This window comes from Tiliqua scincoides, chromosome 9 (assembly GCF_035046505.1).
Source record: "Tiliqua scincoides isolate rTilSci1 chromosome 9, rTilSci1.hap2, whole genome shotgun sequence".
NCBI lineage: Eukaryota > Metazoa > Chordata > Lepidosauria > Squamata > Scincidae > Tiliqua > Tiliqua scincoides.
Window position 1 is genome coordinate 31,116,967 of NC_089829.1, and position 26,345 is coordinate 31,143,311.

The 26,345-nt window shown below is 43.6% G+C and overlaps 1 protein-coding gene across 3 annotated transcripts in view; it reads right to left on the reverse strand.

Moving 5' to 3' along the window:
- Positions 1-26,345, reverse strand: part of CYLD (CYLD lysine 63 deubiquitinase) — a 39,738-nt gene that overhangs the window by 8,747 nt on the left and 4,646 nt on the right. The window contains exons 2-12 of one of the 3 annotated variants that reach the window (XM_066637022.1): positions 22,428-22,999; positions 21,132-21,299; positions 19,151-19,256; positions 12,737-12,832; positions 11,322-11,438; positions 7,868-8,247; positions 6,069-6,234; positions 4,406-4,547; positions 3,190-3,312; positions 2,258-2,349; positions 1,233-1,299 (exon numbers count right to left, since the gene is read on the reverse strand). In XM_066637022.1, the coding sequence (XP_066493119.1) occupies positions 1,233-1,299; positions 2,258-2,349; positions 3,190-3,312; positions 4,406-4,547; positions 6,069-6,234; positions 7,868-8,247; positions 11,322-11,438; positions 12,737-12,832; positions 19,151-19,256; positions 21,132-21,299; positions 22,428-22,937 (1,967 nt within the window). In that variant the 5' untranslated portion in view covers positions 22,938-22,999. Of the gene's footprint in view, positions 1-1,232; positions 1,300-2,257; positions 2,350-3,189; positions 3,313-4,405; positions 4,548-6,068; positions 6,235-7,867; positions 8,248-11,321; positions 11,439-12,736; positions 12,833-19,150; positions 19,257-20,996; positions 21,300-22,427; positions 23,079-26,345 lie in introns of all 3 variants that reach the window. The other 2 variants (XM_066637020.1, XM_066637021.1) reach the window with 2 other exon arrangements.

The following is a 26,345-nucleotide window of genomic DNA, read 5'->3' on the forward strand; positions in this document are numbered from 1 at the left end:
AAATCGCAATGGTTTCAGTCAACCATCAGTGTACACAAGCAAGAGTGGAACAAAAAACTCAGGTCTGAAGTTCTAAAAGGGGGCAGAAAATACCTGCATAGCTAACTGGATTTCAAGTAACTAATGATTTTCAAACAGTCACTTTTATGTATAAGCATTTCATAATCAGTAACATTAAAAGCAATCAAAATGCACTACATAATTATGGATCACACCCATGTTAATATTAGGCTTTAAAATAATTAACATTTACTGGATACAGGGAGAATTTGCATAGACAAAGCATAGAATTTACATAGTTTGGGGCATTCCTAATCTCTAACACAGTTAAGAGATTGCTTAATATCCTGCCCACACTGAGCTTGAATACTATCCAATATGGCAATTATGGCTATTTGTGGTGAAGAAGCACGGAAAACACTCTCAAGGTTTTATGCAATAGTACAAAAAAAGTAAATCACAGGACATCCCTGCTAAGCGAGAGCCCAATCCTGAGCTCGGTGCTCCGGCTGTCCGCCAGAGCATACTGTCGCAAACGTGCCGTAAGGCACGTCTGTGAGGCTTACCACTGGGCTAGTGCCCGTGCTAGCCCAGTGCTGGTCTGCGCTGGGCTAGTGCCAGGTGGGCACCCATTCTCTGCTGCTTGGCGGTCTCACGAACCACCAAGCCACAGCAAGGTAAGCGGGGGAGGGGAGCAGGGAGGAGGCGTTCTGGGGAGGGGGAGGCAGGCAGAGCGCGGAGGGAAGAGGCGTGCCAGGAGAGGGAGGGAGACGGGTCCTGTGGAGCTCCGCTTCACCAGATCCAAGGCGTTCCTGTGGGGCTCGGCGACCTAAACAAACACCTTTACCTTACCACCGACCTTCTGGTCGGCGGTAAAGTGTGTAGCCCCATTGCAGGGGTGCTTCCCTGACCTGGGAGAAGGGGACAAAAGTTCCTTTCTCCCAAGGCATCGCCCGCGGCAGGCTGAAACATACAGGATGCAGCGGGAGCCGTTCTCAGCACTGCTGCAGCTGCGCACCCCGGGCAGCTCAGGATTGGGCTGCCCATTAATTCTGTCTTTACTCTAGAGTGGCTTTATTTGTTTCTGAAAAGGAACGGCATTATTGTTTAGCTTTAGCTGTTAAAAAATGATCTCTGAAAGGTTAAGGTTCTCAGGAGTCCTCAGCCAAGGACTGAAAACGTAACTTCTTTCACTTTAAGACATGTATTGCTGAAGCAGAAGAATATCATACCTTATTTTCAACAGTGGCTCTACTCTCAAAATGTGATGAAACAAGATATTCAAAAATTCTTCTGGATCTGTAGGGGAAAAAATGAACTAATAATATATCAAGGTACCAAAGACTGGTTTGGTCTTACATCTTACAAAAATGGTTTCAAAAATTTACTGTTTTTAAAACAGGCTCTCTGTAATTTTACGTAAATTCTGGCCAAGAAAACAAAAATGCCAAATTTTAAACAATTAAAAGATAACAAGAACAGCATCACCTTAAAGAAAATATATAAACAAGCATAGATAGAATCAAGAAGATTCACAGCTCTAAAGTGGAATGTTCAACCACGCCTCTATAATACAGAATTTCTGGCACTCTAAGACTAGTTCCATTGTGCAAAGATGAATGCAGCATGATTACGTTAAACTCTCCTAGGTTGAGTGTGTCATGCAGGTTCGCTTAGTGAACTTCTTTCTGGTAAACTCATAGGTTTACCACCCTCAGTGAGAACAAAGTCTCAGTTCCTCAACCGTGTCAAAAGCTAGGTGACACCCATATGAGGTGTCATATGGATGAGGAATGAGGAAAGAATGAGGAACTTTGAGTTTATAAACTTTGTTTCCTTCTCACCTGCTCTGCAGAAGGCTCCAGGTTCAACCCCCAGCATCTCCAGGTAGGACTGAGAAAGACCACTATCCAAAACCCTCAAGTGGGGTCAATGGCCAGTCTGTTGGCAATACATTGGCACTTCTTATCCAAAGGCTTGGCACCCACAGATCTGAATATTCACAGACACCAAGCCCACAGCTGGAGACCCTTAGAGGACCTGCCAGATGCGACTGGAAGACGTTTCCGATTTGCTGCCATCCCCCGCAAACCCCCCCCCCCGAATTTCATTATCAGAGGAATATGGTATCTGTGGGGGAAGGTCCTAGAACGGATCTCCCACAGGTATTGTGCCTACCATACTGAGGTAGTTATCCCAATGGTCTGACAATGCAGGAGGTGCTTCACAGATTTGTATGGAAAATCTATCAGTTTACCTTTCTCTTCCGAAGTGAATCCCGATGCAGCTTCAACTTTTTCCAGTACTTTCCTTAGTTTCATTATTTTCGTTGCACACACATATCCGTATCTATACACACAAAGATCAGCAGTGTAAGAACAAACATACACTGAACCAAAAAAGAATATAGTTTGAAGGCATGCAGAGAAGGGCAACACTAACAACGGAAGCCGCTATAATATCCACTGTCCCCAAGCAATCTGTCTCTGTTCAAATACTACTAGGAAAATATGGGAAGCAACCATGACCAAGTGGCAGTGTTCAGGTAAAGCAAGAATGGGCTCTTCAGTGCAGAGCATGAGTGTTCACAGAGACCGTCCTTGTTCTCTATAGGGTACTACAACAGTATTCAGAGAACTAAAACCCTAGCCTGAATGCATGCAAACATTATTTCAATGCTGCTACTAGGAACAAAAGTCCTTTTGCTTCCACACTGCCTGCATCCCCAGTGCTAACGATCTTGAGCCCAGCCTTGGTGTTTACTTTAACAACTTCATACCTTGCTGACACAGGAGATGGGGCTGGGAACCAACGTGAAGTTAAAGCAACATGGCGCTAAACGAAAAAGAGGTTGAAAGGGCTAAGTGGAAACTGTGGATGCAGACACAAGACACCCAAACCAGTCTAGTGTAATAACAGTTTTCAAAACCAACCTCCAAGGATGTTCTTCAACCCCAGTTCACCTGCCCCAGAAATTCCTGTGAATCACAGAGGAGTCTGGATTGTGCTCTAAGTTGCAGACCAGGCATCTTAACACTTTGTCTCCCCATATGCACTAAGAGCATACTCCAAATTCAATAGCTACCCCTACACAATAGGGATACAGGGGTAGTGGGGAGCAGGGAAGGTTTAAAAAAAGCCTACAAGCATATAGGATAGATTTCAGTACAATGTGAAATCTCTACTTACATTCTGAGAGGATTGACTATCTCTGTGCGCAGAAGTTCTTGAGTTTCGCTATAGTATTCTACGTCATTTTTCTCTTTTGGTCTAAGCAAGACTGTGTCCAAAACAGAGCTGAATGCAAACAAGCTGAAAGAGGGGAGAAACTCACTTCGGTCTGGAAACACAGGATCAGGAGATGTTTTTAAGGCTGAGCCAGGCATGAAACACACAGCATTCCTGAATCTCTATAATGCACAGTTCTGTGTAACAGAGCAGAATCCTGGAACTATTTCAAACTGCTGGCAGCAGAATTATGTGAGCAAAAAAAGCTGTTCCAACTCTTTGCCAACAGTTGCGATGACAGCACATACCACTTTACAATATACAGAGCAAGTCTGAGCCAATATATGTAATATGAACTTTATTGTCAAGTATTGAAGATGTTGGAGGGAACGAGGGCTTAAGAAGGTAAAACGGGGGTGGGGGGGAGACACAGCTAGACAACCCTGGATATGAAACTTCAGAAGCACCTCTTCCCTCCTATTCTCATAAATGGGATATGCAGGTGTGAGGGGGTGCTGGTGTGGCAGTCACATTGTACAACAGCCAAAAGAGCACCCTCATGCTCCCTTCTATGTTAGGTCTAATATGGGTCTGAATGAAGTTCCCGATTTCTACTGAGCACCTGAGCATTTCTACTGAGCACCTGCGCATATATTCCATTCACTTTGCAACTGAACTATAAGTACACAGGCTGGTCATACATGCTGCAGTCTGAACAAGGTTACAGAACAGCCAAACTCCTTGCCACTGTGAGCATGGACATGGAGACACAGGGCAGTAAACTGGAAGATGAGAACAAAAGAGAAAAGACTTAGCTAATCCTACAGCAGGAGGACTCCACTGATCCTTTCACAACTTTCCCCCTATCTTCTGCTTTACTTCCTTCTCACGTACACATCCAGCCAAACAACAATAGGGAGGCATTTCCTAACCTGCTCCTCTGATACCGAAGACTTGGATGAAGCATGAACACATCACGAGGTTGACAGTTTCAGTGAGTTCTGCAAATCTGCAGGTGGAGCTTGTCTCTGCAAATTCCAGACATTTCCCAAGTAATGCCACATGCAGCACAGTTATGTTCCTACCAATCCTTTGTACATAGGACTTGTGCTGTTTTTGTACATTTGTGACCTTTTTCTCACGGTGGAGCTCAAAATACAGATTTTTAAAAACTCACCAGAATAAGGTGGAGTCTAAGTAGCAGGAGTTATAATGACCCTGGATTCCTTTCTTCTTTCCAATCATAGTCTCCAAACCTTCTTTTTCCATTTTGGGAGGAGTGTTTTCTTCAACCACTTCACTTAGGTAACCTCCAAATGCTTAAGGGATAAAATGATGACAGTAAGCAAGAATCTGAATTAATCTATGGCACTGAAAGGTATAGTGGCAGGGGGGAATAAAACAAGGGCTTCATTGCACATGGATGGTAAAGGGAGAGCATGAGCCTCGGTGGTTGACTACAGCAAGGCCACACACAAAAGAAAGGAAAACTTACAGCTTCTAGCTACTGTTTGAAGGAAACCATGTTTTGATCCTGGTTTGCAAAAGAGATCTGTGACCTAACTGTGGTGTGAACAAACCACAGTTCCCATATTTGGACAAAATCACAAATTGTGGTCAGTTCAAACCGTAACCATAGTTTAAACTTCTTCTCTCACATGGGGGGTTAAGCGGTGGGAGAATAGACAGGATATATGAGCTTCTGGTTCATCCTCTAAAAGCGTGGTTTAGAAGCTTATCTGAAGTCAGACAGTAGTGTTCAAACAGGTAGGTTCAAGCCTGCATGAAAACTGTGGACATCACTAATAGTGCCACCCCATCCCCAGGCCATTGCTTTCCTTGGAGCATAGTTGTGGTGAAAACTCTGATGCATTCAGCTAAGCTAGATCTCTCCACAACCTAGACATTCTTGCTTGTGTCAGAGAGTCAAAAAGTTACCCCCTGAACCCTAGAAGAGTTAGACTATATCAAAATAATTTTTGCTCTTCAAAAATTATACCAAAGACCTGGCACAAACAAGCAATAAGATATTAGGTTCAAGAAGGCAGTCTATACATGCTGGAATCACTCAGCATCCAAAGTTAGCACAACGTTTCATCTGGAATACCTTAAACTGGGCTGCAGCCCAAGTTATCCTTCCACTTGTGTGAAGGGACTTGTGCGTGTGGAAGTGACAGGACAAGGTTCTTGTGTGCTGGAAACCTGACTTGGCTTTGTGTTTGCACGTTGCACAAGCTGACATGGTTGTGCAATTCCTTCCACATGTGTGCAGTTATACAAGCACAACAGTGCAAAATGTCAGCCAATTTCTGCTAATGCTCCTTAAAATTATAACTCTTTGTACACAAACGCTTCCTAAAAACAGAACAATTGAAGAAAAATATGCAACCTTGATGTCAATCTTTTCAGACTGGTGTGAAGAGGAAAACACCACCTGAAAGTAATACTGCTTTCAAACGTACCTCCCACTTCATAGGAAGATCTTGAAATAACAGCAGCTTACATTTCCTCTAAAGTCTTATTTTCTTGGTTAAATGCCCATGAGAGAGTTGTCTTATTAAGACATTTGAGCTGCTGCAAATGGACAGTAGTTTCTCATATATTAACCATTTCAACAAGCTTTAAAAAAAATCCTTTGAAGGTATTATGTTATCACCATTTGAACCACTGCAAAGAACGATGTTAGAAACCATATCCTGTTTCCGGTAAATAATTGAGAAGGAAATGGATTCCATTTATTTTTTATTAGAATACTCATTGCAATTTTATAAGACTGCATACAAAATATCTGCCTACAAAAACTCAAAACCAACAAAACAAGGAGGAGAACTGAGCAATACCTAAGGAATTGCAGCGTTCGATCTGGTTGGAAACGGGCTGCAACGACGCAAACCTGGAGTCTGGCCTGCAGCTCTTTAGCTTAACAAAAAGAGCCTTCTTGGGTGCACAGGTAAAGTATCGAGTTCCTTTAAATGTCCCGTCTGTACAGCCTGCACATTCCTCTTCCTGGAAAAAGGCAAGCAGAAGATCTTACCTACTTTACTGAAATACCAAAACCATTCAAGACAAGCACCTTGAAAGTTATTTCTAATATATTGTTTGAAGCACATGACAGTAGTTTTGCCAGAAACCCAGGAACTGGGTGCAGTCCCATAGTCCAGTACTTCTCAAACTTTTTGGTATCTGGTGCCTTTTCCACTTCTAATAATAGTCTCAGAGAGCCCCAGTGCTCCAAGGAGCATACACATTTGGAGAAACCGTGCTCTAAAATACTGTTAATAATAAGTTGCCAGTGAGGTCCAACAGGTTTCACCAGCACTCTGTGTGAACAAGAGATGTGCCTTTGGACTGGTTCAGCATGATTCTAGGGAAGTTCTCAACACAGCCTGAAAAGGTTCTCAAAAAGCAGGCTGAATCCAGTTTGTTTAGCAGCAGTTGGGGCATATTTTTTTTATAATTCCCAGGATCAGCTCACAACACAAATGATTAATCAAGCCGAATGAAACAGTAAGTATCCAAAACTGCTAATAAAACAAACAAGGCAATTCTATGCATATTTACTCAGAAGTAAACTCCACCAATTTTGCTGTGGTTTACTCCCAAATATGTGGACATGGAATTTGCTTAAGGTCCTTCTGCTCCACTTCCCAAAACAAAAAAGGGAGTATGTCAAACCATTCCAGGTTCAAGGTCAACAAGAGTTTGATACATAATATTTGCATCCATACACTGTCTTTCACCACTATCCCAGCCTCTTGTTCCATCTTTTTACAACTAGGCAACCAAGATATCCTCCTATGCTGTCATTCCCAATCAAAAGGAAAGCAAGGTAAGGTAACAGCGGTAGAGGAAAATTCAGGTATAAAATTTACTACTTGCTTCATAAGAACATCATAAGAGCCCTGCTGGATTGGGCCCAGAGCCCATCAAGTCCAGCTTCTTGTATGTCACAGCGGCTCATCAGATGCTTCTGGGAGCACACAGGACCACAAGCCACTTACATCTCGCCGTCACTGCCCTGCATCTGGCATTCCATCTACCCTTGCACCACCGCCACCCCAGACACCAGACTGCACTCCTTGTCAGAATGAGCAGAAATGGTCTCCAGGCAAGTGGTAACCTGCACTTGTATCCACTTTAAGCAGCAAGGTCAGCCTAAGCATGAGCAGGCTTCAGGTGCCACTGAAATTTCACACTGAATATTGGGCAAAAAGAATACAAATTCTAATTATAAGGTTTAGCATGATTTTTGTGTTGTTTAAAAATGCTGCATAGCAGATGAACAAGAGCAATAAAGGGCCAGATCAGACAAGACCTCTCTACGGTCTGGTTCACATACATGGAAGAGAGCAAGAGTGCACTTGCCCCATCTCAGGCATCCATGCAGAGCTGTAAAATGTGAACATGACCACTCTGAGCAAAACCCAGATTGCACTGTTAACTCCTGAATTGTACTCAGGAAAGAGGCCACATAATCAGGGTCTCAGCAGGGTCTGAGGCCTCAGCAGGGTCTGAGACCTAATCTATGGCAGGGTGAGGAAGGTAAGTACATTCTTGCTCCCATCCTTGCATATCAGTCAGATGAGAAACAAGAAATGGCTGTCTGAAAGCAAAAGCATTAAAAATGAACACTCATTACCAGTTCCAGACCGGCTAATACTTCATTGACCCCAGGCGGCTGCCCAATCCAACGGATTACACCATAGAAAGGAGGGTTTTCCTTCACTTCAGCTAAGGAACCTGCTTCAAGCCCGTGCATGTTTATGGGTGCTACTGTGGATGGTGGGCTGTCCTGGGTAGGCCCAGTGTTCCCCTCCCCAATAACCGACTGGACAGATAAAGAGAGCGGGCTGTGGCCAATCGCATTGTTACTGCTGGACATCTTGGTCAGACTGAAAGGCAGAGAGTGATATCTGTTTTCAGCTGATAAACTGTTTGTTGGGGGAGGCTGCAGAGGCGGTGAAGAATGTCCAAACCCAGGTGAGGCATCATTAAGCGATTTTGCAGAATCTTCAGCAACTGTTGAAATATAAATAGGCAGATATATTTAGAAAGAAATTATAACTAATGCTTGTGTTTTTCATGCAAAAGGAGTAAATCATGCAAGTAATCTCTCTCTTAGACCAGGCTCTATTACAAAAAAAATGACTGGTTTGTATTAACCCATTTTTGCCCAGACCACAGGTGTACACATTTGGTCCCCGTTGTGTATATAAAACGTTAAAAACAGAAGTGGCTTTTAAGCAGAATACCAGCACTTGGTCAGGGTTAAGGAGGGACAGGCATTTCTCCCCTCTGAGATCAGAGCCACTGAGCTTGAAAAGAGGGTGGGGTGGGGTGGAGCTGAGCTTGAAAATGGGGTGGGGAAAGAAGATATGGACTGAAGCATGGTTTTATCCTCCCAGTTTATATTTTGATGATCCATGGGGAAGGGTTTGGGCTAGAATGAAATCACCAGTCTCTGCCTAGTTAAACAAATGATGAAAGTTTATCAAAACTCCAGCCTGTGCTTGCCATTCTACAAGAATGGTTTTCAAACTGTGTTCCCTTTCATGGAAATGTGGTAGTCCTCAGAAGCTTAGTGAGATGCTTCCAAGGGGGCAGAGGTCAGCAAGAGTGTACACACTGTGCATGCAGAAAGTGCCAGATTCTATTCTTGGCATCTCCAGACAGGACTGAGAAAAACCTGACTGAAGCCCTGCAGAGCCTCTGCCAGTCAATTTAGACAATGCTGAACTAGATAGACCAATGGTCTGACTCAGTACAAGGCATCCTCTTATGCAAACAGAAGCTCCCTAAAAGATAGCTTTTTCAGTCTTCTTCTGAATAGTTGAGCTACAAGGGCACAGAGTGTGTGCGCACATTTAAGTAAACCAGGCAGGCTTGGGTCATGCTCTGTATGAATTAGACCATACACCTTAAAACATCCACCAGGATGCAGCATGCAGGAATTCCATGGCAGATGCTCATGGTATTTTTTTTTTCAACTGACACGTTGGTGTGGGAAGGGCTCCCTGAAGGTAGACGGTTTAGAAAGCAACTCATTCAAGAACTTAAGATACCAACTGACATCTAGGTCATAATGTGTAGTATTCCGTTTAAAAATGGAAGAACATCAGAGCTTCCTTGGTCACAATCCAAGATAGTGAGGAAAAAAAGTACAAGTTTAAACTAGTTCAACTTCCATAGTTTCTCTTCTCAAACATTCTGGAAATTGAAGTTTTTGGGGAGAAGAAAGCAGAACTCTAATTTGCAAAGTTAAAGAATGATTGTTAAATCATTGCCTTTGAAATGAAGGCCTAGAGAAATAAGCAGGAAAAAAAATGGAGGGGGCAAGGAGGACATGTACATTAAACACACACACACACAATTAAAATTGATGTAGCAGGCTGTCATGAATATGTACAGTTCAGGCCTAGTAGCATTGCAAGGCCTGAACCAAGCTAAAACAGTAACACAGAAGTGGCTTGCATTTCCTAACTGCTAGGATTTACAACTCAATGGAGGGTGATTATGTAGCACCTAGGCAGCCAGAAAGACGCCCATCAAGGATGGAATGCAGCTGCAGATCTCCAGGGGGGAGGGAAGAGCTGAGAGGGCGAGCTTCTAGGGTCTTTGTTCCTTGTCTCTTGGTGAGAGAGGTGGTGGGTGCACATCCTGCCCCGCCAGGACCATGTGGCCATAGGTAACTGGCCTGAGGATCTACAAAAGAAGCTGACCCAAGTGAGGGTTAGAGAATAATAGAGTTAGCCAGTTAGCTTTGTTGTTTTATGCTGATATGTTTCCTAGAAGTTTTTAAGCCTCTAGCATTTGCTGCCTTTTGTAACTTTTAGTAACCCTATGTACTTAATAAAGTAGAAAATCTTTTTACCATGTTGGTTCATTGTCTGTTGGGGACAAAGGTTCAGAATCCTGCCTAGCCATTCAGCAAGCTACCAAAAATCCTCATTGTGGACTAGAAACTTGAGGACTGAGACTTAAGTAAAGAAAGTGCTCAGTGTCTACAAGGGATATAGTTGGGTCTCGGTGTCCCTGGACTGAGGCACTGGCTCTTATAGGGTGGTGGCAGTACTACCGAACAGGGATCTTTGAGGGCTCTAGGGTTCAGAACCAACAACTCTGAGCACCCAAAACCCTGGGAGTGAGACCCAAGTGTACGACACAGGCTGAGTTTGAAAGGTAGATACTGGAGCCTGAGAAGACTGAAGACTACGGATCTAAAATTACGGCGATCCAAGGTATGTCTTGCAAGAAAGGATGTTTGTTCCCCAATCTAATCGTAGCAAAGGCAGGACTTGTCACCGAGTTTTTCCAGAAGATAAAATCTTCAACTTCTTACTTGAAGATATGTAAATAAATCATGAGCCAATGCTCAGCACATGAAGTCACAAACTGCTATACTCTAAGTTACTATTAATACACTTCTTGCGGCCTGGGCCTGTAGATCAGCTGGTCTAAGAGAGACAACAGACTCAGACCTTCACTGAAAGCTGACTCAGGGTCGACTATAACTGAAAAGCTCACATTACTAATAAAATGCATTGTGCTACCTGGTAAACATTGGCCAGCATCCAAAGAACAGGGAAACTAGCTCTGTGAGCCCACGGGGGGGGGGGGGGGTTAGACTCATCTTTCCCTAGGGGCTTCTCTACTTGCCCTTTTTCCTATGCCACATGGCAAACTGCTCTTGCAATTCTGGAGGTGGGGAGAGGTTTCAAAAGTCATTTGGAAATAGTGGGAGGGGCCAGCTGTTCAAAGGAGACAGCCAACAGAACATTCCTCTGAGCTAGCATCAAGCCCCAAGTGTAAGCTTAAGTACTTCTCGGATTCTGGCTGTTAGGCAGAATAATATCCACCCCAGCTCAAGCACTGCCTTACAAACATCAAATAAAAACACACAGAAATGCTACCATTTGCGACTGAGTGTAAGCATATGACTATGCACAGACAATAGGAAAGAAGAAGAAATAAACTTCTGTATGCTAAGTATACACCTAGAGTCTGCATAAACAGGTCCTAGCAGGGCATTTATTCATTGCCATAACTAGCTACTCCTCTGGGAGCCAGTGCAATGAACTTAAGTCTCTCATTACCTTCATCGATATACCAAGTGTTTTTCGATTTTGTTTGTGGTTGCGAATCCACTGAAGAGCCATTTAAGGTGTAGAAAAATTCAGATCGGTTCCTACTTCCAGGGTCAGAAAGCGCACCTAAGACAGAAATCATGTAACAAAGGCATTGTTACATTAATGGAAGGCCTGCCTGCAGGTCCTTTATACTAAGTCTTGTTGAGCTTACTGAACAATAGCAGACATCTATGCAAGATCCCTAAAAATACAGAGCCTTCAGAAAGGAAGAAGCCTGGAAGTTATCTGGTCTAGTCCCTGCAATACAACATGATTCCTCCCCCCCCCCACCCCAGAAGCACTTGAACAAATTAGCTGGTGTATCTATTTGCATTATCAAGCTATGAAGGAAATACCTGTGATTTCTGAAATCAAAAGGTACATCATTTAACCTCTCTTTAGCATCATGCACCTCTCTTTAGCTTCCTCCTTTACTCCCATGTTAAGCAGGAGTAAGCCCAACCCAATTCAGTAGGGCTGATCCCTATAACACTTTCAGTATCTTTGAAGTCATAGATCTCTTTCACAATGTCTTGTTTAAAAGGAAGTTTGGAATCTAACCGGTCATCAACAGCTGCTCAACGACAAAACCACGGTTCTGAAACTGGAGGACTAATTACCCCTTTTTATTTCTAGTGTGTCGTAAGAGTTCAAAGTGCTTTGCAGTGATTTATTCTCAAAGTCTAAGGTACAACAACTGAGGCTGAGAACTTAACACAAGGCTGAAACAACATGAATGATTAGGGATTTAAATACAGATCTTACATTCTACTTAGTATACTATGCATGGAGTACACAAGCACTCAATTTGCTCCAGATTTTAGTCTGGCCATCTGAAGTCCCTCCCACATTTTCACCAGAGTGAAAGCAGAGAAATCATTACCTCAAGAAGGTTACACAACACGCACAGAATTTCCTCATTCATCTCTTCGCCAAGGGCAGAAAAACAGCAGCAGTATTGGGGAATCACTATTGTAGAAAATGTGTTCTGAGCCAGTACAATACTGTCATTATTTATATCCACTTTCAAAAAGTACCAGGGTGGTTTTAAGAACACCAAAACAGAAAAGAGGCAGCAGAAGCCTCAGTCTGAAGCAATGCTAAAGTTTTAACTATTCGGCAAGTCAAATGCCTACCAGAACAAAAAGGTATTCAAAAGTTGTCAGAAACCCATTAGAGAGGCAGTCCAATAGCTTATTTTGAGGTGCAGGAAGACACACATGGAAGGAGATATTCCTTGAGGTAGCCTCGAAGACACCTACTTGGGACACCTACTCCTCAGCCGCCACTCAAGGAGATGGCATGCAGTGATTTTCACTGGCAAGAAAATGAAAAAAAACCCAAACATTTCACTGGGAGTGTGAATAACTAAATAAAAGTACCTGCAGATTTTGGCTTACTATGACTGAACCCTTTGTCACAGCCACTTCTTGAGGTAAAGGCAAGTTTGGGAGGTCTCCTATCTTGAGAAACAGGTTCTAAAACAAGAGTAGAATTTTAGTTGGTTTACAGAGAAGAACACACCATACAAAGGTTTAAGTAACAATTTGTTTCAAAGCATCAGTTCAGTGCAAAAGCATCAATTCAGTGATATCTCTAAGATATAAAACACATCACAGTATTCTTTAGCAGAACTGCATGTATTCGCTTACACAAGAAATGCATGAGGGGCCAATCACCTCTCTCAAGTAACAGCCCAATCCTGAGCTGCCCGGAGCACCCAGACTGAGCAGCACCTAGAACAGCTGCCGCCGGATCCCGCACGCCCCAAGCTATCGCGGAAGGTGCCTCGGGAGAAGGGAACTTTCGTCACCTCCCCCAGGTAAGGTAAGCAGCCCTACAATGGGGCTACTCACTTTACCACCGACCAAAATGCCGGCGGTAAAATAAAGGCGCTCGTGTATGGCGCTGAGCCCTCCACAAGTGCCCTGGCAGACCCGCCTCCCTCACCCCTGGCATGCCTCCCACCTGTCCCCTCCCCGCGTCATGCCTCCACATCATGCCTCCCCCGCCCTCTGCCCCCCGCCGGCCTCTCCCCTCCCCAAAACGCCTCCTCCCCACCCCCGCTTACCATGCCGCGGCTCGGCGGTCCATGAGACCACCGAGCCACAGAGGCTGGGCGACCGCCCCACGCTAGCCCAGCACCAGCCGGCGTTGGGCTAACACGGGCAGAAGCCCGGCGGAGAGGCTCGCAAACATGCCTTACAGCACGTTTGCGACAGTGCTCGGTGGCACGAAGCCGTGCCACCGCGCACAGCATTGGGCTCCAAGTTATTTTAAGAAACATAGACCACTCTTCATATAACAATGCTCAGAGCAGTGATTCTCAACCTTTTTCATCTCATGGCATAGTGACAAGCTACTAAAATTGTCAAGGCACACCATCAGTTTTATGACAATTGACAAGCGCACCATGCTGTTGGTGGAGGGGCTCACTTCCCCCAACGGCCCTACTAATAAATGACCCTTCCCCAAACTCCCATGGAGCATCTGCAGACCACTCATGGCACACCAGTGTGCTACAGCACAGCGGCTGAAAATGGCTGGCTCAGAGGCAAGCAAAGTACAAGTTTTGTTGCTTTTCTTAAAAAAAAAAAAACACTCTCACACAAGTTTACGACCAAATATCAAATCACACGACAAAGCAATTCTCCCTCTTACACACACAAACACACAATACCAGATTAAATATGGCTTGGTTAACTTAAATCTGAATTGCTCTCATATGAACCTGCCAGGGCTTTGAAAACATCAGGGTATGCCCTGCTCTCTGGTATGCCATTAAAGGAAGTGCAACAGGCATCCACCAAATACAGGACCTTTTCAGAGACAACACTATCTTCCTAACCCAGGAAGATCAGGCTGGCTTCATCCTTGTATGTCTTTTGGATGAGGTTAAAGATATTTCTATATACAAAGGCTTGTAACCCTTACCAAAACAGGTTTTTTTTCTCTGCTTTTGTTTGACTTCCTTTATTGTTTATTTGCTTTTTAATGTTTGTTAAGCAGCTTTGGAACCTTTTGATGAACAGGGTTTAAATCAGATAAACATGCTGGAATATTTGGAAAAATAAAAATGTTTTCATTTCACACCAGAGATATATCAGATTTGGTGCCCACCAAGCCTTCCTGGGGAGACTTTCCCAAATGCAGGGCACCACAACTGAAGAGTCTCTGGCCATCACCCTCCTAACTTCAGAGAGAACACAGAGAAGGGCCTTTGAGAAGGAGAGTAAATCAGAAAGGTGGTGAGGGCAGTCCTTCAGGAACCTAACCTACAACTGCTGAAGTCTTTTAAAAAGGAAAGCACTAAGAGTGACACTAGTTAAAGGTGGCAAAGACATGGTTTCTATAGCCAGTCCCCAGCTAAGCAGCTACAATCAGAACATACATTTCCAAATGATGTCAGAAAGTGACCCCTCACATAATGCAGTGCAGTAGTTAAATTGTCATTGTCATAACAGAGATGGATCACAGAAGCTAGGCCAGCCTTGCCCAAGGCAAGTGCCAGTTGGGGGAGCAGCCCATTGGGAAAGCTTCCTCAGTGGCAGAAGGACTCTCCTAAACGAGGACCATAAGGAAAGCAGCTTCTCTTTGGATACACAAGACACTGCCAAATAAGGACCACTTTGGCTACGATATCCACTACGCATTCCTCCTCCCCAACATTTTAAATGCACCATTCAATAAGGCAGGTGCCTAGCCCTTTCTTTTCTTTCCTTTCCAGATTTCAAGATATGCCCCCACTTTATTTATACAGCAAACATCAACATACATGCTACTTTACACAGAGCAAGAAGACATGGCCTTTTCCCAAGCTGCTTACAATCCAGACCAGGGGTGTCAATCACAAGGACTGTGGGCTGGATTGCCCCCCCCCCAAGCTCTTTATCTAGCCCTTGGGCTCTCCCAGCATTACCAGCAGTTGCTCTTGGCTGCAAAACTGTCACTGCTGAAAGGGCAGGCCACAGGCTAATTGAGCTCTCCTGTATCTCAAAAATATGATCAAGACTGGCATATTTTCTCTTCTGTTATTTGCAGCTAATGAGTTCCTAAGTGACAAAAAGTGCTTATTTCTGTTCATAACCTGCTTAATGACATTACTTCTAGCCCTTAGTAGGAATCATAAGTGCTATTCTGTCCACTGTATGAAATGAGTTTAACATCCTTGCTCTAGCTGAAGGTTCCCCAGACTCCAGCCTACGGGCTGGATCTGGTGTCCTGTCTTTCCCTTCCCCATGTGAACAGCACTTACTGTTCCACAGGAAGCCTTCCTTCCCCACTGCCGATCTCCCCCAAACAGAGCTCCAGCCCACCACATCCAGGCTCTGTCACCCCAGCAGCCATTGCATCCAGATCTCCAGCTGCACAAGCAGCCGACCAAGGCACAGTTTGGGGGAGATGCAGAAGCAGCTGATCAAGGCATAGTTTGGGGGAGATCAATGGTAGGAAAGGAAGGCTCCCTGGTGGACCAGTAAGTGCCGGTCGCTCCAGGGACGCCTTTCCTAGAGCTTAACAGTCTCCACTTTGGAGACCGCTGCTCTAGACAGACATGAGGAAAGGTAGGGAAACAGAGGCAGGAGAAGAAACATGCCATTGTTTCAACTGCATGTACTTTAAGTTTAAGCTGCAATAAGCAATGGGTACTCAGGTGTTTTGCTAAAGGTTTCACAGAAAAGGGAGATTTTAAGAAGGGAAGTAAGGAAGTAAGAGAGGATGTATCACACAGGCATTCCGGAAAGCAGCTCTAAGAATAAGGGGCAACAAGGGAGAAAGGGCAGTGACATTAAAGAAACAAGAGACTTTTGGGAGCAAAGGACCTCTAAGACAGTTGAGGGTGGTGAAGCTGGGAGAACAAAGGTCTCAGGCAAGAGTAACAAAGGTGAACGCTCACAAGTAGCTCTCTTGCACTGAGTAAAAAGCATTTCAATCAGATTTGTTTCCCGTTAAGTTATACAGAATAGAAGCTTTAGGATGCATTTCTTCCACCCCCACAATTATATATATATGACTGTAACCCTATATATATATACACACACCGCCTTTTGTTTAGTTTTACATCTCATAATTTGTCTAACATTCCGCAAAAGGGGAGCAACTCTTTAAATAAAGTTAAAGATAAAAGGCCCCTTTATAAAACCCAACATAGTGTGAACGGTCATCTTTTTTGCCAGAGATCTGACTAAAGAATTTTTTTTAAATCAAAGGGGGGAGGGGAAGAAAGCTAGGCTTGCATAATAATCATTCAAAAAAAAAGTGCTTTCTTCTGTTTCTGGCTAAATGGAACTCCTCACCAGAATAGCACGTTATCATGTACACAGAAAATTGCTATTTCTTTTGCAAAACATCTGAGGATTTTCAACCATGCCAGAGATCCGTTAAAGAGTTCAAATGAAAATGTGCCTTCATGTTTCATAATCGGAATAAAGCTGTTCAATTACATTTTAACCAAGTTGCCTCTTGGGAATATCATTATTAACACACTTCAGATCCTTTTGCTGGAGTACATTAGCTTATCTCACACCAGCCAGCCAAGAAAACACGCCTTGGAAAGTCTGATCTTTCAGGGAAAATGTACTGGCAGGCTTAAAATAAAAAAAAGGGGGGAGACGTAGCAGCAGGGTATCGCCTCAAGTTCTTACAAGCAACAATTATGTTGAAAATGGCAAAATCAGGGCTGTGTTTCAGTACAAAGCCTTTTCCAGCACATGCAGAGGTGATTTTTTAAAAGAACATTTTTTGCTCCTGTGTCAAAAAGATGACGTATACCACAAAACCTGCTGCATCTTATCCCTTGCACCAGAGGCATGGAGAAGGGTGACTGGGAGCAAATCATAGCCCTTTGAACAATTTACAGAAAATCAGCAAGGGTTTCCAGCTGCCAACTCTCCACACTTCCCTCAACCCTATATTAGGCTGCTGAACTCTCTTGATTCTCTCTCTTGTCACTCAGATGGATACGCAAACCATCCTTGCATACAGCTTGGAGAATACAGTCAGGGTTACCAACCCTCCAACATTTATCTGGGCCTCTGAATACAGGCACTGAACTCCAGGAGACTACCGAAAGTAAAGCTGGAGGTCTCTGGCTTCTATGGCTCAATGACATCACATGATGAAAGAAAAGCTCTAGGACTAGCATCAGAGACAGCAACTCTAGGTACAGTAGGTAATTGGCTCTTCACCCAACTCACCACTTCCACCTGCTCTGGGTTGGTGGACCCTTGGTCTCTAGCAAAACAAAGGAAGTAGAATCAAAATCTACTTTTGCTCATGCCTGCTCATGCCTTCTCTTTCTGCAACAGAAATCTGCTCATGCCTGCCTTACTTTCTGGTGTCCCATCTGCCCCTGGCTTGCCAGAGACCTCATCTTAGAAAGGACAGCCTGAGTTCCAGCCACAACGCCCTTCTGCTCTGCTCCTCTGTGCTCTTGGGCGTTTTAAAAAAAATCTTCTGCTGCCAAGAGCCCAGCTTCCCTTCTAAACCCCCACTCCCTTCTCCCCAGGCTCTTGTGACACTCCATCTCACAGAACTAGTTGCGCATTCCCAACACTCTGGCCACCCAGCTGTGACCCTTTCTGTTCAGGGGCCGGGGACATGACAGTGCAGGCCCCAATTCCCACACAGACTTAGCATTTTCTCCCTGCCTCCTCATTCCAATATGACCCACCCCAGCGTTTCTTGACTGGGCAAGTTGCTCATTAGTTCGCCAATCTGGTGCTCCTCTTATATTTAGCAGGAGAAGAGCTACTATCCCTATTCACCCCAGCAAAGCATCTTTTCCAGTACTCATTTGTTGGTGTCTCTCTGCAGCCTTTGGGACAAGGGACTTTTATTTACTTATTTAGCCAAGTAAGCCACTTTGTGAACTTTCTTTTGCTGAAAAGCAGTACGTAAATATTTTAAAACACAACACATGTCAACCCAGCACAAGAGTAAATGGTCCTGGCACAGAAAGTGTCCATACCCATCACACCTGCAGCATCTAAAAGTGAGCATGTTATTCCACTGCCTGTCAAATTTGAGAGCAAGAGATAGAGCATGTGCACTCTCAAAGTGGGAAGGAAAAAAACAGATTGCCCGCTGTGCTGAGCAATACTCACAAGCGCCAATTCTTTTATCAGAGCATATGTGGGCATCACTACAACATATTCCTTAGAAGAATGTGAAAGAAAATAATCCAACGCATAATGCCCTCTCCATTAAACAAATAATTCTGCATCTCTCATGCCACCTGGAAAGGCATTCTGGATTATTTCTCACAATCTGTTCGATTTAGAAGATTCTAAGCCAGCCTTGCAATTAAGAGGTCTCCAGGTTACTGGTAAATAAAAATAATCTCCAAACAGCAAGCAGTTCCAACCCATTTCTTCCATCCCGTGCTAGCGTCCATGTTTCCACACTACAGCAGTAAATCCTCATTCAAGAAAACCCAGTATTAAACAGTGGTGACGATAAACCCTCAATCTTTGACATCTGAAAAGAGCCAAGGAGACCAGCAACTCTGTAAAACAGCACTGTCTTGTTACACAAAGTGGGGCAGAGAAAGATAGGAATGCACACACAGGGGCACAAAATCCAAAGAGCTTCAACAGCACTTCCAGAAGTCAGAGTAGATGCAACACCAAAGCAATACAATGAAAAGCTCAATATCCAGTAAAATCACAATAGGGGAGCTTTTTGCTAGTGAACATTGGGACCAAAATGAAAGGATTCAAGTCCTAAGCAACACTAAAACTAAAGCGTGCTTGCAATTGAGGCACACCTTAAAGCAACATCAAAGACACCAAGCGTACCTGGGATAACATCATTGATATGCAAGAGAAGTGTACTTTCAACACTTGCAAAACTGCAGAGCTGTTGTCCATTGTATCTTCCGTCCCAATTTCCGATTGGATTATCCTAAAAGTTGTTTTAAAAAATGGTTACACACTGTCAGAAAGGGGAGAGCCAGAAGATATTCAAGCAGCCATCTACATAGTTCCGTACTGGCCACATACAGCCTAGGACAGAAAGTGCAAGCTTCCACAAGGAAAAACACATGTGCTCAATGGCCATTTATATGTAGTGCTTTTCATATTGTTCTTCTGCCTTCCCACTTTTTAAAATCACAAACTGCATTCTGCAAAATTTTGCAGAAAAGCACATGACATCCACACACTGATAACATAAATTCCCCTCCCAAGTGGCAGGAGAAAAGCCAAGCAAAGTCTAGCAGCAGCACAGAACTTCCACAACAGAAGCCACTTACAACAGGTACATATAAATGTCTTGCATGCTTGTTATCTCTCCACTATTAAAAGGGAGCTTGAAAGACCTGCCTGCTTTCTTACAAAGTAGCAAGGATAAAACAAGTACACTCATTGATATTCAGAGTGAAAAATAATATATTGGACCTGAAGATAGACTTTTGTGTTGGGAAGGACACCTTTGGAATCCAACCAACTTTTCCTAATGTTCCCAATTATTATTTCAAGAGCATAACAGTTCCAACTGGTTCTTTTCTTTCATAGCCCTAGGAAGCCTTCTCATTTCAAAACACAAGTAAATGAGGAACAGCATATATTACAGAAGTTCTTTTGAGAACTGCTAACAAACAAATTCATGTTAAATAAGAGTGTCATAGGCATATAGGAAGCTGTCTTATTCAGAGTTTCATATACAGTGATTCCTTGGTGTTCATGGGGGAACCATTCCAGGGCCCCACTCCCCAAGGATACCAAATTCCGCAGAAAATTAAATCTGCAGGGAGACCCATGTGGTGCCACAATTCCTTACCTGGGGGCTGCACCTGACCTCCCCACATGCCATAACACCTCCAGACATAACTGGCACTTCCAATTTTTCTGGCAAACTGCAAGTGCCTTCCAGTCATGTCCAGGAGGCCTTCTGAGGTCCTCCAGCCATAGGTTTATCATCGGTGGATACTCAAATCCATGGATAAGGAGGACCCGCTATATTGGCCCATTTAGCTCAGTAATGTCTACACTAAATGGCAAAACCTTCTAGGGCTGCAGGTGTGGGACTTTTCCAGCCCTACCTGGAGATGCTGCCAGAGAACTGAACCCTGGACATTCTGCATGCAAAGCAGGCGTGCAACTACTGCACTACAGTCCTTTCTGCAAGCAAAGATTCATGCAGACATATTTTGAGAGCAGAACTGAAAGTCAGTGCGAACCCTGACATGTTGTTAAGCAAAGCAGACAGGTCAATAGCAGTGATAAAGATTTGCGTGTGGCCAGTTCCAAGAAAGGCTTAATAGAACCTTGTAAATAGGATCATAAAAAAGTTACAAATCCATAGTTGTTGTTTTTTAATGTTAGCCTACATATATCCATGTCAATAATTTGTGCCCTAAGAAGAAATAAAACTCCTTTTAAAGCTGTGCCACTTGATCCCTTGTAGGAAAGACCAAGTTGCCAAAGGTGAGCCAGGTAAGGGGCTATTTACAGGTCCAACTTTGTACTTTTTTTAACCTGATGCTAAACTGCTGCCCAACATACACACCAGCAACTGTTACTGATTGCTAGTCTAAAATGAAGTTGCTTGCAGATATTCCACCCATGCCACCCCACCAATATTGCATGTACTTTTAATTTAACACACATGCAAAAAGTTATAATAATCAGGTGAATTTCTTACCATGTCCACTCCAACAACGTATCCTAAACTCTCGTTTCCTGGTAAGACATCACAGAATATAACTGTCCCATACTCTATATTCTTTCCTATCTTCACAGAAACCCTGGAGTTGAGCTCCAAAGGAGGAAGTTCTACCTGCATTGAGTCAACTGGAGCTGAATAGTCATTCTCCAGTTCATTGTCATCATCTTCCACCAGCTCTAGTTTGTCCAGTGCAACAAACACTCCACAGTCCTCATCACATCTGAAGAGCTGTTTGCCTTGGTACTGTCCATCAGTAAAGCCCTGACCACGGCCTTCTTCCTGGATTGGTGGCAGGAAAGAAAAAATCCACAATTTATTGAATAACACTGTTAGTAGTAATTATCAGAACATTAAACTTAGAGCACAGACATTCAAATTCCTACACAGTCACAATGCTTGACATGGTGCTCTCTCTCACACAGACACAATACCACTGTGGGGAACATACAGTCTCATTATGGACCTGGAAGCACTGGGTGCACCCATTCTAGACTTGGAAGCACTGGGTGCACCCACCCAGATTGATTATCTTTCCCTGTGTTAGCATCAGGTTGTTCAGGGCCCTGGGGGAAAGCCTTACACTAAGGTTACATGGCGCCTCCTGCCTGACCCCTAATGGTGCCACTGCCACCAGAATGGAAGGTTCATGGATTGGCTAAGGTGACTGGGCAACTGATGGGCAAAGGTCATCCCTGATTCCTCCCTCTCTGTCCTTCGTCTTCAGGAAGCCATCTTGGCAGTTCACAGGAATCATTTACCAGAGGACATGGAGCTTTCTGCCTGTGAACTTAGCATTTAAGATCAACTCTCAGAGACCACCAACTTTGTGAGACAAACTGGTTACAGGCCCAACCTACCTCAGCAGGTGGTTATGAGGATAAAACTGTGAAGGGGAAAAACCTCATATACATCATACCCTGAACTCTTTGGAGATGAGGTATGATTTTGAAAAAAACGTAAGAAACCAACCTTTTCAGAATGCTTGTTCAACTATATACATAATGCCACACAAGGAACTAACATTTTAGGAAATATATTCAATCAGCATTTCCCAATCTGTGGGTTGCGAACCCAATATTTGGTAGGTTGCAGGCCTGCTGCAACCAGAAGCCACTTCTGAGTTGTGCTGGCCCACAACCCCATCTCTGGCTGCAACACATTGTGTCATGCCCCAGAATGCCTTGCAGAAGCTCCCTGCAAAGCATTCTGGAATGTGACTCGACATGGCCAATGACATGAGTTGCAGGCCAGCACAACTGGCTTCAGGTTCATGCCCCATATTGCCCTGCAATTTCCTGGTCATGGTGAGCCTGGGACTTACCGTGGACACTGAAGGAGGTTGTGAAGGTAAGAAGTTTGGAAATCGATGTATTAGAAGTCAGTCTTTATGTTTAAAAGAACACTTACCAGCAATTCCACTCCAAAAAAGATTCCAGAGAGCGATCTTTCTTGTAACAAGGGTCCTCTGAAGCGAACAACTCCAGGGTATTTCTCATCTCCTGCTCGCAGCTGCACTCTCACCGGTGAGCCAATCTCAATGTGAAGACCCTTACTCAGTCTGCCTTTGCTTTTGAAGATGCTGTACCTCTCCTCGCAATTGGTAATTGCCAAGAGCAGCTCTGCAAGTTTCTCATTTATTTCTACAACTTCTTTCTCATCCACAAACAGGACTGCATGAGGCTGCTCCAAAATCTTGATTCCAATTTGCAGTTTTTTACTTTTAGACGAAGGTATGCTTCTGGTGTGTCCTCCAGAAGAACGGTCCTGAACAAACTGGCCAATGCTACCCTTGGGTACTTTCAAGAGTTTTTGTGTCTGTTTGTCTATCACACTGCATTCTTGGAGAAGCAAATAAAATATGCGCTCTTCCCAGTAGGGCGAGCTGCCTTTTTCCTGACCCCACAATCCCGAATTCATTGTGACCCAAACTTTGGACAAGTTCAAGAAGTATCTTCAAGGCAGCCCAGTGGACAGCATAACTGCAAAGGAATTAGAAGATTCAACTTGACACCACAGTCTAATCATTAGTTCAGGAGTCTTCAGACCTGTCCTAGTGAGCTAAATCCAGAAGATGACGAAGAACACAAAAATAAAAGATAACATCACTAGAGAGTGAAGGGTTTTGCAACATCAGTAAAGTACAAGAAAACAAATCCATTCTGAAAGCAAATATCATCACAGATTTTTATAGACATATGACAGCAACCAGCTGGCAACAGAATGAGAATATTTTAAGGTAGCTACAAAGGTCATACTGAGAATTCGCTCTGAGTAATAAAAGTGACTGACTGCTATTGTTTCTATAATAAATTCACTGCTAGCATCATTTTATAAGACAGCATGGATAAATGCTGTGGATTTGACCAGGTCCTATTTACACCTTGAATAAATACACAGCTATTTCTGATCCACTATTGCAAAACAGAATAGTTTTCCAGTTACACACATGAATTAGTCCAAAACACAGTTTAAAAGGGGGGGGGGGTAGCTAGCAATCACAGTTGTATAGTTAATTATAGAGAAAGATTACAGAAACAGGTATCAAATTTTTGACACCGCAAACCCCTACATGTGCATAGTAAGCATGATATCATGAAAATAGCAAGTGGTTAAACTAAGTCTAGAAATAGTGCAATGGCAATGAACGCCAGGACCATATTCCAGTTTGGCCAAGTGCTGCTCTTGGCAAGGGCATATTTCTCAAATAAGTGCAAAAAAAATAAATCAGAGGGGGGCATGCTGCAACTGCTATTGATGGGAAAAGGAGCACTTTGTGCTTCCCTTGCAATCAGTTTAAAAGGAAGAAGATCTTCCAGGAGAGGAGAAGATCAAGTTTGTGATTGCTTAGAATTGAGAGTGGCTCACTCATCAGATGCACACGAGAGATAAGACAGAATTTACTTCCATCTATGGATTGTTAAAAGTCTCGGATTCATATTGTCATGCATAAATGCACACATGCCTCATGTTAGCATCAATGCTCGCTCACTGCTCTAAGCCCAGTAAATGGCAGTTGCCTCTTACTCATCCCCCAATTTCAACAGCATCTTCAGTAGTCTTCAAAAAAAACAACCAATCAGTATGGCAGTCTTCAGCTGCACATGATAGTGGCAGGCCTATGACTTCAAATGTTAGTTTGAAGGCACAACATGCAAAGTGGTGGAGGGTGAATCTCATTTAACACAGTAGGAACACCCATTATCATTAATGCAGTTCATCCCCATTAGTTGTTCAGCTATCCCCCCATCAGACTAGAATGCCAGACAAAAACCCAAAAAGGGGGGTGAGAACTAAGGAGGAACTGTTGAACAAGGAACAAGGAGGCCAAGTACCCCAACCACTCACCTCACTGATCCTTTAAACTGTACACCTTGCTCCCTGTTGAGATGCAAATGAGGCAAACCTGCATTTGAAGGGTTGGTTCTGCTGTTGTCATGGGAACATGGGATGCTGCCTTACACCAAGTCAGACCAGTGGGCCATCTAGCAACAGCTCTCTAGGGTTTCAAACAGAATCTTTCTCTGCCATACAGGGAGATGCTACCAGGCCCTGAACCACAGACCTGCATGCAAACCAGGTGCTTGGCCACAGATACAGCTGCCCATGTCCGGTTTGAGACTGAGTGAATTTGGTCAAACAGCATAGTCCTTCTGGAAGAGTCACATGGTTTGTTTGAGGTCAATATGAAATGGTTCTTATACAAAGAACCTTCATTTCTTCTAGAAATGAAAGCAAATCCCCAGAGGCTTAAAGCCCTCAAAAGGGGGGTCATCACCAATAAATAGCTACAAAACTACATACCAAACACACTTCTATGAAGGACAACTTTTTGAATGTAATAAATGCCAGAAACTAAGCCACAGGTTCCAGATAACAACCTGTGAAGCCACTAAACTACACTTCTTGTACCTCTCACATCTTGGCCACATCTAAGGTACCCTTAAAGCATTTTCCGAGATGCATGAAGAGCTTACCCATGAACAGGTCCTATCACGGCTGAGAAAGCTAAATGACCCACTATATGCGCACAGTCAACACATAACAACCCATGTGGGTGGGATGCTGAAGCCTTTTCTGGAATCAGCATTCTGTGGGAAAAGTCCATGTGACTGGTCCTACCTACATGGTTAGGTCATTTAGACATTCTCTGAGCTGTGTGGGAAGCAATCACAAACAATCTGAAAGGGCATCAACATCATTCCAAGCAGGCCAAGAATTTAGTGGCACTGGGTTGGCTTACATGGTTTCTAAAAGAGAATTTGATTCAGAGGAAATGGGAATGCCAACTCTTATTAGACATAACAGCTAAATGGAACCTTCACATAAACCTAAAAGCGACAATGTGCAAATGAGACAAGGGTCCAGAAAAATATACCATACAAGTACACTTATCACAGCAATAGGACTGACTGGAGCTCCTATAAAATTGACAAGCTGTCCGAAACTTAGGCTTATTCCATCGTAATAGTGGAGAAACCCCCCAATACAAGATTCTGAGGACAACAGTGGCAGGCTATCACCTGGACTGTGACCTTTCAAAGGAACCTGCCTGGTGGTGGAAACAGAACGTTGCACGGACATTGGTGTAAACTTGGCTTGGTGCAATTTGCTCCTTCCAAAATCAGTGGCCTTAGGGTGACTAATTTTTTACAAACACAGTCAAGTGAGCCAATTATGAAATGAGTCTCATTGCAAGTTGACTGACCAATATTTGAATGCTGCCTTTCCTTCAAGGAGCTCAAACATGGCACTCTGTCCTCTCGTTGCCACAAAAATGGGTCAGTGGTCACTCAATCAGATGACTTTTAAACATTGTCAATATAACTTTCTACCCGCAACTGCTCGTCCTGATGGCAAGATGAAATCTTCATGAACAGGTCAGTATACCTTTGAATATCAAAAGTTGGGCACAATCGGGGGGGAGGGGGGAGAGGATCACATCACATTCATGTTCCATTTGTGAGCTCCCCAGGAGCAGCTGGCTGCCTTGGTTTAAAAACAAGGATGCTAGGTATTGATCCAGCAAAATCAATTCTTAAGGAAAGAGAAAACAACATCAGGAAACAGAAAGCATCTCTCACCCCATTTCTTCCTTCCTTCCTCTTTTCATCCTTTCCACACAATTCCTCATACCAAGAAAATAAAGCAATCTAGACTAAGGAAGAATGAGTAACTGGTAACCCAATGAGAAAGGTGATTTAGTAAGGGCAATATATGCAGGGTTTCCTCTACCCTGCATAGGAAAGTACCAATATATCATAAGCTGAAAAATCAATAAAGATTCTAAACAAGGGAAAGAGACTTTTTAAGCAGAAGCCCTTGCAA